The 12,969-nt window shown below is 38.4% G+C and overlaps 1 protein-coding gene across 2 annotated transcripts in view; it reads left to right on the top strand.

Moving 5' to 3' along the window:
* Positions 1-12,969, top strand: part of DGKI (diacylglycerol kinase iota) — a 201,271-nt gene that overhangs the window by 135,398 nt on the left and 52,904 nt on the right. For both annotated transcript variants that reach the window (XM_054387069.1, XM_054387071.1), the window contains 2 exons: positions 8,359-8,438; positions 10,147-10,191. In XM_054387069.1, the coding sequence (XP_054243044.1) occupies positions 8,359-8,438; positions 10,147-10,191 (125 nt within the window). The remainder of the gene's footprint in view (positions 1-8,358; positions 8,439-10,146; positions 10,192-12,969) is intronic.

The raw sequence follows: 12,969 nt of genomic DNA on the forward strand, positions 1-12,969 counted from the left end.
ACATTTCTACCCCCACAAATAATTTGAAAACCAAGCCAGAATCTCACGGGAATCTGAAAAAGAAAAGAAAGTCAGTTAATAATGAATTACCCCTGAAGGAAAAATAGCAAAGAAGCTATTACGGGTTTTGCCTGTTACATGTCTCCATAATAGACTTTTGTAAATTCATTGTAATAATCTGGATCATTTTAGCTCACAGTAAATACATTTCACTCCCCTTGTTTGCTTGAAATCCTGATTTGTTTCTATGAGCTACTTCACCTAAAATTACACTTCCTGACATATAACAACTCATTATACAAACTGTTCCGTGAAGATTAATCTTCACTCTGCTGGAGGTGGACATCTCATTTTGCAAGTCTCCTGAGCAATTAAAGCATGTCATTTTGTCCTCTGAAGGGCATGACTGTTTCTTTCCATTGTCTTTCTGTTGCTGTCTGCTTTTCTTGTCACTGCAGCTGACATTTAACCAAGACGCTGTTTATGAATCTTCCCTTTCTTCCCTTCCCATGCTCCTTCTTTTCTTTTTCATTTTTATTTCTGTCAGTGTCTCAGTATTGTCTGTGGGATGATGGATGATGGTACAGAGGATGCTTAATGATTCTTCAGTGAGGAGGGGTGAATGCTCCATGCACTACTTTAAGAAAGAACTGTGTGTTGACTTTTAGTTATGTCATAATATTCTTCACTGCAAATGTAGTTATCTTCTCTAATACCTTCCTATACATGCCTGAGCACTTGTCACCTGTCACCAGCTTCACCACCTTGTGTCCAATTCGATAGTATCACGTTATGTGACCGTAACCAAGACTATCATATTAAAAAGTAAGTTGCATCAATGTTTCCAGATGGACAGAATTTAATTTTGTCTCTCCTGTATGCACATCTTCCGTGCACTCTCTCTTATTTCCTATTATTCCATGAAAGTGTGATCCAAGGCAGCATTGTGGGGAACAAATATGGTGTGTTTTTTTTTTTTTTTTAAAAAACATGTTTCTCTTTGACACCCTGTTTTCCCCTTTCTAATGTTTCTTAAATTCCTGGTAATGAAGGTATATGCAAAAACCAATAATAATAACAACAACCTAAAAATCAACAGCAAGCAAACTATCCATAAACTTGTTACTGATCAAGTGGTCTTTGACCCTTCTTTGACTTTCTTGCCAGCACTGAGGTAGATTTGCACCATGACAATAGAGTGCTGAAATAGCTCCCCATCAGCAGTAATTGCACTGTTGGTTTTCACATTTGTGGTGTTTTGCTCTTTGGTGTTTTTTTTGTTTGTTTGTTTGTTTGTTTAGTAGAACCTCAGTTCTTACTGCCCTTAATTTATCGTTCCTTGAGTAACCTTGTGCAGCCATGTTTTCAGTTTATATGAGGTACAGTTAATTCTCTATTACCTGGGAAAGCAATGAAGTGGGATAATGGCAAAGTATGGATAACACAAAATATTGTGAAATTAAGCTGCCAGATCATCCTGAGATGAAATAGGTCAGGGATGCTGCTCTGTGAAATAGTACTTACCCGAACTAGGAAACACACTCTGCAGTACATTACAGTTACAACTTCCTGATTCTGAACCCGAGTTAGATCAGATGAAAGCCACTTAAATGTTTTTCTGCCTGCAGCATAGTTAGGGAACAAAGTGGATAACCAATCCACAGACAATTGTGACCCACTCTAGGTGCTCTTGCTCTGGTGACGGTGTTGGACTAGATGACATTTCAGCGTCCCTTCCAGCCCCTAACATTCTGTGATTGAGGAAAAAATCATACCCAACTGTATCAGAAATAGCTCTCAGCTTTGTAACAACTCTGAATCTCCAACATGGTCTTTTAGAGACAGCTATTCCTTAATGCTTCTTGAAAAGAAAATGGCACAGTAGGTTAAAAAACAATTTTGAAGAAAATAAATTTCTGTGTGTATAACACTTAAACTCTGTATCTAACAATCCTTCTCTCTGCAGCATCCTTGCTTTGTGTGTGTGGGGTAAGTGGGAGGTGGTAACCATATGTGATGTTAAACTAAAATTCTTGTCTCTCTCTCTCTGATTATAACTAACCAGATGTCTATAACGTGTCCTTGCCTTTGATTTCTGTGGGTTATCTGAGGGTTTTGGGGTCATCATAGGAGTTTATCAGGTATACAGAGTAAATACAGAGTCATTTGGGATGTGTACATGTACAGAGCTGCTGTAGCTTCCTCATACCATGCTCTTAAAATAGTTTGAGACGCCTTGACCTGTGAAATATATTCTGACTCTTTAAAGTTCAGGGACATGGCAGGTGAAGTTAATTTGGAGACTATTCCTTGTGATTGTGAGCAACTAGCTAAATAAGAAAAGATCAACACTGAGGACTTGGTACTCCAAGAATATCCATGATGTAAAGGGTAGAGGGGAGCAGCAGACTTGTTTGGTGGTATGACGAGGGAAACCTGAATTAGAGAATGGAATAAGGACTGGAGAGATTAGCCACTGAAGGAAATGTGCTCATGGTGGAAAGCAAATTTCATCTGGGTGGATTTATCTCAGATAGGCTGTGTATCTAATAACATTATCTTCTATTCTGTAAAGGAAGCACCAATGACTGTTTGTCAGAAGATCTCTTGGGGGACATAGTGGCTTATCTGTAGAAACTCTGCATTAGATGGCATTACCTACAGGCTGTCTAATAAACTTCATTCTGAAAATTAAAACTGAGAATTGAAAGCCACTGCCTTACTCTAACAGCATTGAATGTGTTATGTAGGTGTTTATTAGTTCATGCATTTCTCTGTCACTGTGACTTAAGACCTGAAACTAGAAGGGCTGCTTAAAAATCATCCAACAAGATGAAGCTAAGAGATTTGGAAGTCAGTAGTGACTTAAATGTTAGAAACTTTGCTATACAGGTAAATGTATACACAGATAAATGTAACTGAAACAGAAATGACCACACCAAAAAAAAAAAAAAAATTGTCCAAGGCTTGGTTTGTATCAAAGGAAATACCTTGTTTTGCCTTTTGATGGATGAGACCTTGTGGTCGTTGTCCAGGCAGAACAGTGAATTACATTCTTTTTTTACTTTGATTGAATCTCCATATGTATGGATATTAAAGATTAGAAGCAAAAACCAGAATGTTGTTGGATAATTAAAGGCACAATGAATATCCACACAGGCAATTTAAGTTTACCTTTCAGGTCTTGATTTTGTAGTAGTAGTAACATTTATTTAATGGGGCATGTAATTTCCTGGCTCTAGAGGAAGGAGTAAATCCAAATAATTGAAATCTCATTTCATATCATGGAGTTATAGAATCATAGAATGGTTTGGTTGGAAAGGGACTTTTAAACATCATCTAATTCCAACTCTCCTGCCATGGAGAAGGACACCTTCTACTAGATAAAGTTGCTCAGAGTTCCTGAACTTGAACACTTGCAGGGATGGAGCACCTACAGCTTCTCCAGCCAACCTGTCCCAGTGTCTCATCACCTTCACTGTAAAGAATTTCTTCCTTATACCTAGTCTAAATCTACCCTCTCTTGATGCCATATGTATCATATCTATGTTCAACAGCGTCCTCTGCCTTTTGAGATAATGGGAAACTGTCACCTGTAAGTTTGCCATTTCCTTTAAACCAGAAGAAATGGTCAGTATTACAAATAGGTAGAAATACATTTTTATCCTAGAGAAGTGGGAAGACACAAGACTATTAAGTTTCATTTCAGACTTTTCAGGAAATCATACTATAGTTTGTCTTTCTGGTATAGACTTTTCTGTGAGATTTTTTTCCCCTTACATATTCTACTTCTCCTATTTAGTTTCCTCATTGCTTTTCTGATTTCCTCTTATCTTTTCAGTCCTGATTGTCCCCTTTGGTTGTCATGCCATATACATCCTTCCTGCTTATCTTAGTCTGTTTCTGCAGATCTCACAGCTCAGATTCTTGTTCTTTTTTTCTTAATCATACATCCTTATTCATTGTTCAGCCAGACCTCTTCTTTCAGCTCTTAGTTCCAATACAAATCCATGCCGGTTTCAGTTCCAAGATCTTCATAGTCTTTTTTCCGTACACATCTCTTTCCTTTTGTGTGGTGTTTGGGACAAGTTCTCTCTTTGTTTGACTTGGACTGCTTCTTCCTTTTTGTGGCAGGGTGTTGGAGAAGTCATTGAGAGCCTGGAGGGGATGGCTGCCTTCTCAAATGTGGTCTGGGTTAGTATGATAACCCCCACTGTGTTTTCCCATATGTGAGGCTTTTAAAAGTGGACAACTAGCACTGAGAAAGATAGCAGCCAATGAACCTAAGGAGACTTAGAGTTTGTCAGTACAATAATAATAAAAAAAAAGGATCTGAAAAGACAAATTACTTAGATTTGTGTGGTAAGAAAATCTTTTTGTACAAACTCAGTTGTATTATAACATACAGGGAGTGGCAAACTTCTTAATATAAATGTCTGAATATTTGAGAACATACTTAGTCCTTCACATTTCTAATAACAGTGAAAATCCCTCAGGAAAATAACATTCTTAATCTTCAGTAGTGAGGATCCTTTATTTGTTGCATTAAACATTTGCAGCCCAATGCCTACTCTCCCGAGTCTGCTGAGGTATGTCACACTCAGAATGAGCTTTCCTAACATTTACATGTACTTTAATAATCTCTCTTGAGGCTGTTCTGTTTAAAATTTGAGTGGGCTTGATCATGGTGTTTAGATCACAAATGAAATCCTTTTATAACAATAAGTGGGGAAATTAATTGAATTTTTTTTTTCCTTCATGGTGCCATATACAGTATGTTCAGGCTTCTTCCATTTGTGCCCTTAACACTATTATAAATTTCTCTAGCTTTAGGTATCCAGCATAATGGACAATTAATAAGTAGAAGATTTATTAATCATTTAGAAAGCCTACAGCTTATTTCATGAGGACTTAGGAAATAACTAATCTTGCAGTTAGAATATCATGATAGCCATACCTACTAAACCCTCTTTCTGCTGATACCTGATTTTGGTTAGCGTTCCTAGGAACAAAAGCTTTCCACAGTACTGGTTCAGAACATGATGCAAATGTCTCCCTGTCTCATCTCCAGGGGTTCTTGCACTGCTGCTCATCAGTGCAACAATAGAGCCTGTATCCACAGCTCCCTGGACAAAGTTCTTTTCATCAAGGAGAGAGCACAAAGAAACTGGAAGTTGGATGCAAGTGACCAGAAGAGCAAGTGCCTCAGGACAAAAAAGTCTGGCACTTGAATGCTATGGCTTGGCTCATGGTCTGAGACTCTCCTTTATTGTTGGCATATTTCCATATTTGGATATATCCACATATGCACAGAAGCAGACAGTGTGTGGGTGTATAGGAAAGTTACTCTGCAGTGCCTGTGCTCGCAATATAAGACTGTCTTGTCTCTCACCTGCATATCTGGTAAGGACTGTGTCCCACAGCACTGTTCCGTACTGTCCTCATCCTCACCCACACAGAGCTATTCACAAAAGGTAGCTCTTTATTCCTGGATGAAAATGATATTGAGTCAGCAATGATATTGAGTATCATGCATGTTAACTTTGTCTTTAACTGATCTATCATAACTTATGTTGCCTTTATTGCATGGCACTGCCCTGTATTTAGAATGAAAAATAATCCCATGGTTTCCATCCATTATCAGTCCTTGAGGATTTGCTTTTGTTTTAAAACAGCAGCTATTGTGAAACACTGAAAATCTTGACTGTGTGGGTTATGATAAAATTGAGGGCTGCCAAATGGGTCTTGCAAAAAAAACCCAAAACCCAACACCCCCCCCCCCCCCCAAACCAACCAATCAATCAAAAATACCAACCCTGAACCAAACCAAACTCCAAACAACAGCAGCAACAAAAAAAAAGGACACAAACAAACAAAAAAAAAAACTATGAAAAATCCCAAACAAGAACTTTCCAATCAACATTTTACCATTTGCTGTAGTGTTATGTAGTAATAACTTAAAAGATTTTTTTTTTTTTTTAATGAGCATGAGCCCTACGGAATGAGACCCACCTCATATACTTTATTCCTTAGCTAGCCATTGACCCCCGAAATACACTGTAGCTCATACCAATTTAAGATTTCCAGGCAGCAAAAGCTGCACATTTCTTTTTAAGGACATCCAATTCAGCGCAGGCCACCAAGAATAGATGGGACATAAAGTAATTAAATCTGGGAATCGCTATTTTCTCCTTTACTCATTAGAGGAGGCCTGTAAATGTCAATGCTAAACAGTCTTTTGCACATTAGTGTTTTCAGACATTTCAGTGGATTCCCTTAGAATATCAGATGTTCATACAGTCCTCCTTCTCCAGGCTGTTGGAAATGGGGATAGTTAAAGACTTCAGTTCTGTGTTAGGTGCGTTGTATAGCCAGATCAAGGCCTTGGTCCCCATTAAGCGCATATATTCCTACATGAAGGAAGTCAATAGCAAAGAGAAAATCTGTGGTGATGGCTTGTGAGAGGAGTGTAGCTCCCTAGTGCTCTGTAGCTGTTGGAGGTGTAGCTGTATCTTCTGCAATTCACTTTTTAGCATTATAACTGAATTTAACAAACACTTCTTTTACAAAGGCCTGCAGCGGGCTCTGCTGAGTTGAAACTGGATAGCCATTAAGGACTCTCTACAAAGACCTTGGAGGTCTTGTGTCAGAGCAGCTTAATGAGTAACAAACACCAATCAAAGGAAATCAATTCGTAACCCAGAGCACTAGCAAACCTCACAACCCACCCTCCTTCCACTCACTTGTGTCTCAGTCTCTGTTTTGCAGTAAAAACTCTGGAAGGTCGTGATGAGCACTCTTCCCTTTTGGCCTTTCTGAAAATGTGTGGCTGGATCAGCATCACTATCAGATGTCAGTGTTACTTCAGGAGAAACACGAGTTCTTCCCTTCTTCCCATCTTTCTGCCTTATCTTTGTGTTTCTCCCTTCAGCTTTTTTTCTCTTGGTTCTGGCTTTCCTGGGTTCATAGCTGGTCTGCTGTCCCTGCTTTCCAAACATGATGCTGGCAGTGTTGGTGATGTCCCTAGAGTGCTGTGCTCGTCTCTGAGGCCCATAATGACCGTGACTGGCAATGGTGCTCCTCAAACTCTCCTTTCTGAAATCACTGTGCTTCTCTTTGTGCTTCCAGCCTTGGTGGTCTACAAAAATATGAGACATGTCCCCCATTATCTTTCTGTGCTATTTTGTTCTCTTATCAGAATAAAGAGCTTCTTGGTAGATAAATATCTTTCCCTCTTACTCAACTTCTTTGGAACGGTCATGGGGGCTGCAGAACAGTTGTTTGGTTGGAGTTTGATTTGTTTGGTTGGGGTTTTTTTGTGTGTGTGTTTTGTTTGTTTTTTTTTTTTTTCCCCCCTGTTTGTCTCAAAACTGTCCATGACATTTACTTCTTATTATCCAGTTGCTCAAGTTGTTAGTTGACAGTCTGCTCTCTTTCCGGAACATGTCATATGAGGATTTAAGTCAATCACTCTTTTGTTACTTCCCTATTATTTTTTTTTTGGCTGTTGTTTGATTAAAGACACTCCAGGGAGAAAATAAGAACTTCATTCAGTGATTGAGTGTTAGAAAATCAGGTAATCAAGAGTTTTCACTTGTTTTCTTTTTACTGAATGAGATTTTAGGTAACTCTCTTAGTATCTTTCTTATGGACCCAGGTATATCTTTTTCTTTTTGTTCCTTTTCTGGTGTCTTTTCCGTATCTTTTGCCTGCAAGAACAGAATGGTTGTGAAAACCCAAATCCTCTGTTGTTAAAAATGATGCCCTCAGCTGAGGGGAATTATTTATTGTATTTTTACAGGTTCTCTTTTTTTTCCCCTGAGAAAATATGGAGATGTGTCAATTTTGTGAGTAGATGGAATAATGTTTGGTTTGATTTCAAAGAAGCCTTATATCAAAATAATGTGGTGCTGGATAGTTTTCTCTGAAATCAAGCTATAACTTTTATTGCTTTAAATCATTTTGGTAGACTTTTCACAGTTCTGAAAATGAAAAATCACTGTCTTATTTCAATGTATAAGAGCACCTCACTAAACTCTTGTGCTGGGTAATGTTCCTTTCTTTGACATTAACAATTGATGTTGACAGCAGACAATGAAGTATACAATTTAACTGAATTTGATTTAGCTTCATTGGTATGAAAGCCAATTGAAAACTGAAATCTTTGATAGATATAAATGGGTGAAACTAATAAAGAGTAATTTGTTCCTTCTTTTAATGACTCAAGATTTAGATCCTATTAGGTGTTGTGAAAACATAAAAATAAAACCAACAACCCAAACCCAAGGTGTGCTGCAAATGCTGTAAGGTTCAAGAGACTTCAATTAAAGTGGTATTCCTTTGTTTTTGAATTTCCAGCCATCCCCCTAGGAATTATAGTTGTACGAGGAGACTGTGACTTGGAGACCTGTCGTATGTACGTTGACCGTCTACAAGAGGTAAGGTTTTTCTGACTTTAGGTATTACTTGTTCATCTGTGTTATGAGTGCAGAGGTCTAATAGTTGCAGCAACCATATATTAGGAGTATTGCAATTTGCCTACCACTGAAAACAAAACATTATAGTTATGATAGTAAAAGCAGGAGTAGCACTGAAGTATATTTTCTAAACAGGACTTCATATTGACTCCTTTTAAATGACAGCAATACCAGGACTCTCCACATATCTTGCAGAAATGACAAATTATTGATTGGAGGGTGTATTATATAAGGATAAACATTATTCAAGGAGGTCTAATTATGCAAATGTCATTGTCTAATACTGTCATGGAGTAACCTTAGACACCAGTAAACAAATACACAGGAATGTATGTGCATGCAGCTAGTAACACTGCTCTTACTGTGTTGAACATCTTGCCTCACAAGAATTTATTCTTCAATACAGATTATTCTTCAATAGAGTCTCAGAATGGAGACTCCAAGTGCTCCATTACCTGAAAATTTTGTTTGTATGACTATAGTGATAAAAAATAATGGATATTCATTGATAGACTTTTCTCTGTTTGTAGACTTTTACTGATAACTTTTGATAACGTTACTAAGTGTAAGAGCATTACACAGGTTCCAATTTACATAAGAGGTAGGAACTCCATCCACCCCATTAAACTGTTCAGGAGATACTGGATTCTCTGTAGCTTTTAAACTCTGCACTTGTAGCCTGAATATCTGCCTTAGTATTTCACTGCAGGCTTTTACTTTTTTCATTTCAGCCAGGATTCCCTTAATCAAATGCATTTCTGACCACTCAGACCTGAGGTGTGGTTATTATTATCAAGCATAAACCCATATTTCAAGGTGATGCATATTTGAAGTATCCAATGATGGAAAATTGCAATGAAATAATGGTGATGTTCTCAGCAGATTACACACGTGATCTCGTATTGAACTCAGGCAACTTAATGGTCACTATTGGTTGGCAAATAGTTGTACAGTCCTGAAGGCAGCCCAACTGTAAGTTCTGGTTGAATTACCTGTAGTGGTTGTGGAGGAACTATGTTTCTCAAATATGGTGCAGGGTTTGTGCTGCTTTCCTTTGTGTGCTTGATTTGGCTCAGACCCATTTGCTAGGACTAGAGGTGCCAAGGTTTTCTCCAGGCTGCCAATTTGCATGCCAGCTGACGACCTATGGTGTGTAGGCCAGGCTTCTTAGTAGGCTATGTCATGAGCTAAAACTATTCATTAAAACCTCTATAAAAATCAGTTTCAGAACCCAGCTTAAGTACCTGCATCGTTCTGATACGATAGCCCTGATATGAGGACTGGCAGTGGTTTTCTTTAGTGAATTAATTACTCAGAAACACTTGAAAAAAAGATTTCCAGACTGTAGAATCTTTCACTGTGTTGCAGATATTCTAAATTTGGATAGCTTTCATGGAACAAATAGGTCTGTGACATGGTAAAAAGCTACAAATAATCTCTACATGTTTTTTTTAAACTTTTTTTTCACTAAATGCCTGCAAATTTAAACTTTAAGTGACCTTTTCATGATTGTTCTGTGGTATGTGTTTTGTATGCTTAAAAACAGTGAGAAATACTTGCATAATTCTGTTTGCCCAACTATTTCAGATAGTAGTATTGCAAACAGCTTTTTTTCCTTGATTTTTTTTTTTCCTTTTCATCATTGCTGTGTCTTTCATCTTTCTCCTAGGACCTACAGTCTGTACCTCCTACTACACAAAGAGTTCATTACCAGGTAAGATAAGCTTTCCTTTTAGTATCGGAACAAAAAGAGGCTTAACAATGTGGACTGAAATCTCTGCATTTAGATGAATTTCTGATTATCCTTTACCCTCACATGTTGGAGGTTTGTTCTGCCTCCCCCTCAGTCCTTTCCCTTGCAGACCTTAGTGGAATCATCTTTAGAATTAGCACAGCATGATGATGCAATGATGTTGCAATAGCAATGCTGTGCATATTGAAGTGAATGAGAGAATGTGTCCTATAGGAAAATTACAGAAATAAAGTTGTTTCTTTGTCTGAGCCAGGGGAGGTTTAGGCTGGAGGTGAGGAGAAAGTTCTTCACAGAGAGAGTGTTTGGCCATTGGAATGGGCTGCCCAGGGAGGTGGTGGAGTCACCATCCCTGGAGGTGTTCAAGAGGGGATTGGACGTGGCACTTGGTGCCATGGTTTAGATAGTCATGAGGTTTAGGGTGACAGGTTGGACTCGATGATCTTTGAGGTCTCTTCCAGCCTTCTTGATTCTATGATTCTATGTTATATTGCATAGCTGTAGTAGTAAAATCTATCACTGAGAAAAAGATGTTGCTAGCAGGCCTGACCTTTTAATAGTTTTGTGCAGCATAGTCACCTACCTTCAGTTTAACATAATATTCAGAGTAGTTTTTCAGTCTATCCTAGGCACATTTACATCTTGTACATGTGACAAACAGGTTCTAGTTTTAGGTGGTGTGTATGTTTAGCCCATATCTGGGGCTAATCCATAACAGTTGGTCTATCACCTGATGATCCCATCCTAGCTGAGAAGGGAAATCAGGAAAAGGAGAGAAAACCCATGAGCTGAGGTGAAAAATAGATATAATGAAGCAGCCAAACTAATACTAATGTCAGTATAAAGTAAACAAAATTAAACTAAGCCCAGCAAATGTACAAAGGGCACTACAAAACAGGAAAGGCAATCCTCAAGAAAGGGAGATTGAAAAGCAGCAAGTCAGGAAGAGCCTGAGCAGAACACCTCCCCATCCTCAACAAACTTTCCTTCCCATTTATGCTGAGTGTGCTGTTTATGGTCTGGGATACACCTGTGAGCCAGCTGGGGTCAGCTGCTCAGGCTGACTCAAAACTGCTAGTGGCTTGCAGACCATGGCTGGCCTCTCATTCTGTTCCAGAAAAATGAGACCAGGTGGCTAGTTTTTTTAAATTGGTCTCTTTGTGCATTTTGCAGCTATATTCTACAATTTATACAATTGGAAATATTGTTCATGAATGAATATTTCTGTCAGTAAAATGCACAAGAGTGCTTAAACTGGGAGTAAATTAACTCGTGTTAACTCTGTTGACTCCCGAGCTGATCTGACATTCACACAGAGACTTGACACAAACCATGGCCAGTTGACAAGGGTGCCTAGGATCACAAGAGATGTTTTTATAGCATTGATAGCCTTTTCCCAGATTTAACAATGCAAGTCATGTTGGGATCAGCAGGAATGAGTTCACTTAGAAAATGGACAGAGCTTCAACTGATGGCAACTCATTGCAATGAAACTGCAGATAATTCCTTGGGGCTTAATGATTATCTGGGTGATACAGAATTCTGGTTTGGCAGAATGCCTGTAAATGTGCTTAATGCAGGAAAATTCTATGAGAAAATGCAGTTTGGCATGTTTTCCTGGAGTTGCCTTTTTCACGCCAGTTCATGATTTGTTTCTGCATTCCCCTGTCCAATTTTAACCTCATATTTTTGACATTTGTTGTCAATCATTGCCCTGGAACTGAGTTTTAGAGCAGTGTTAGTGTCTAGCGAATTGGGTAATAGAACAGCATGTATTATTCTGTTCTACTCATTATAAATTAACCTAAGTGGCTGCTGACTGCTCCATGCCTAGGAAACTGCCTGAGGTAAAATAACTAAATCTGCATGTATAGGAAGGTCCAAAAGGGAGTATGGAATGTCAGAAATCAGCCCCATTCTGCTTTAACCTCTGCAGTTATAGCAGCATGTACATTTATTGCCTAGCCATCTTCTCTCATGCATATCAGTGTGAAATCCCTAACATAGTCTCAATTATTTATGATGCTACATCTGAATGCCCCCTCCCTCCCACTCCCCCTCTGTGTTTTGTCTTCAGTACTTGCTTATCCTGGATTCCTCAAACAGTGGTATATTCTCACTAGGTCATTTCTACAAACTGTCTTGTTAGGTTCATTTGAGAGTTGTTCCATGTTTGTTAATATTCCTCTACATAATGCAGAGAAGGAAAAAACAGCAGATAAAGGGTATGAATAAGGTGCTTGAGTTGATGAAACTGTCTTCTTACCTCGCTAATAAGATGTCATGGGTACTTTTAGGTCCTATAAATATAGTTCTCTTGTGCGATTCCTCTGCAGCTGAAAAAACCACAGAGAGTCAGCAGAAACATTAGCAAGCCCAGGTGCAAATGAGAAATGACACCAGAGTTGTCCTTCATTCTGTTTTGTTTCTCTAATGAGTTTAATACTCGTAATTTCCAACAACCTGAGACTTCCCAAGGCAGTTCTGTATTTGAACTGGAGCGAGGTCTTGGAAGAAGCATATCACACAATATACTATTTCTGACCCAAATTTACATTTATCAGCATCATTATCCCTCTCTTCATTTACCCAGCATTATGTACTCTGCTAGGTCTATGAAGTTTTACTCATTTCTCCTTTTTGTATCATCTACTGTTTAGCATACACTGTTATCTTTGGATGTTCTCTTTCTTTTGTCTTTTATATCCCAGTCCTTACCTTTTCACAGAAGGACTAAATATT

The sequence above is a fragment of the Indicator indicator genome, chromosome 14 (genome assembly GCF_027791375.1).
Source record: "Indicator indicator isolate 239-I01 chromosome 14, UM_Iind_1.1, whole genome shotgun sequence".
Classification (NCBI taxonomy): domain Eukaryota; kingdom Metazoa; phylum Chordata; class Aves; order Piciformes; family Indicatoridae; genus Indicator; species Indicator indicator.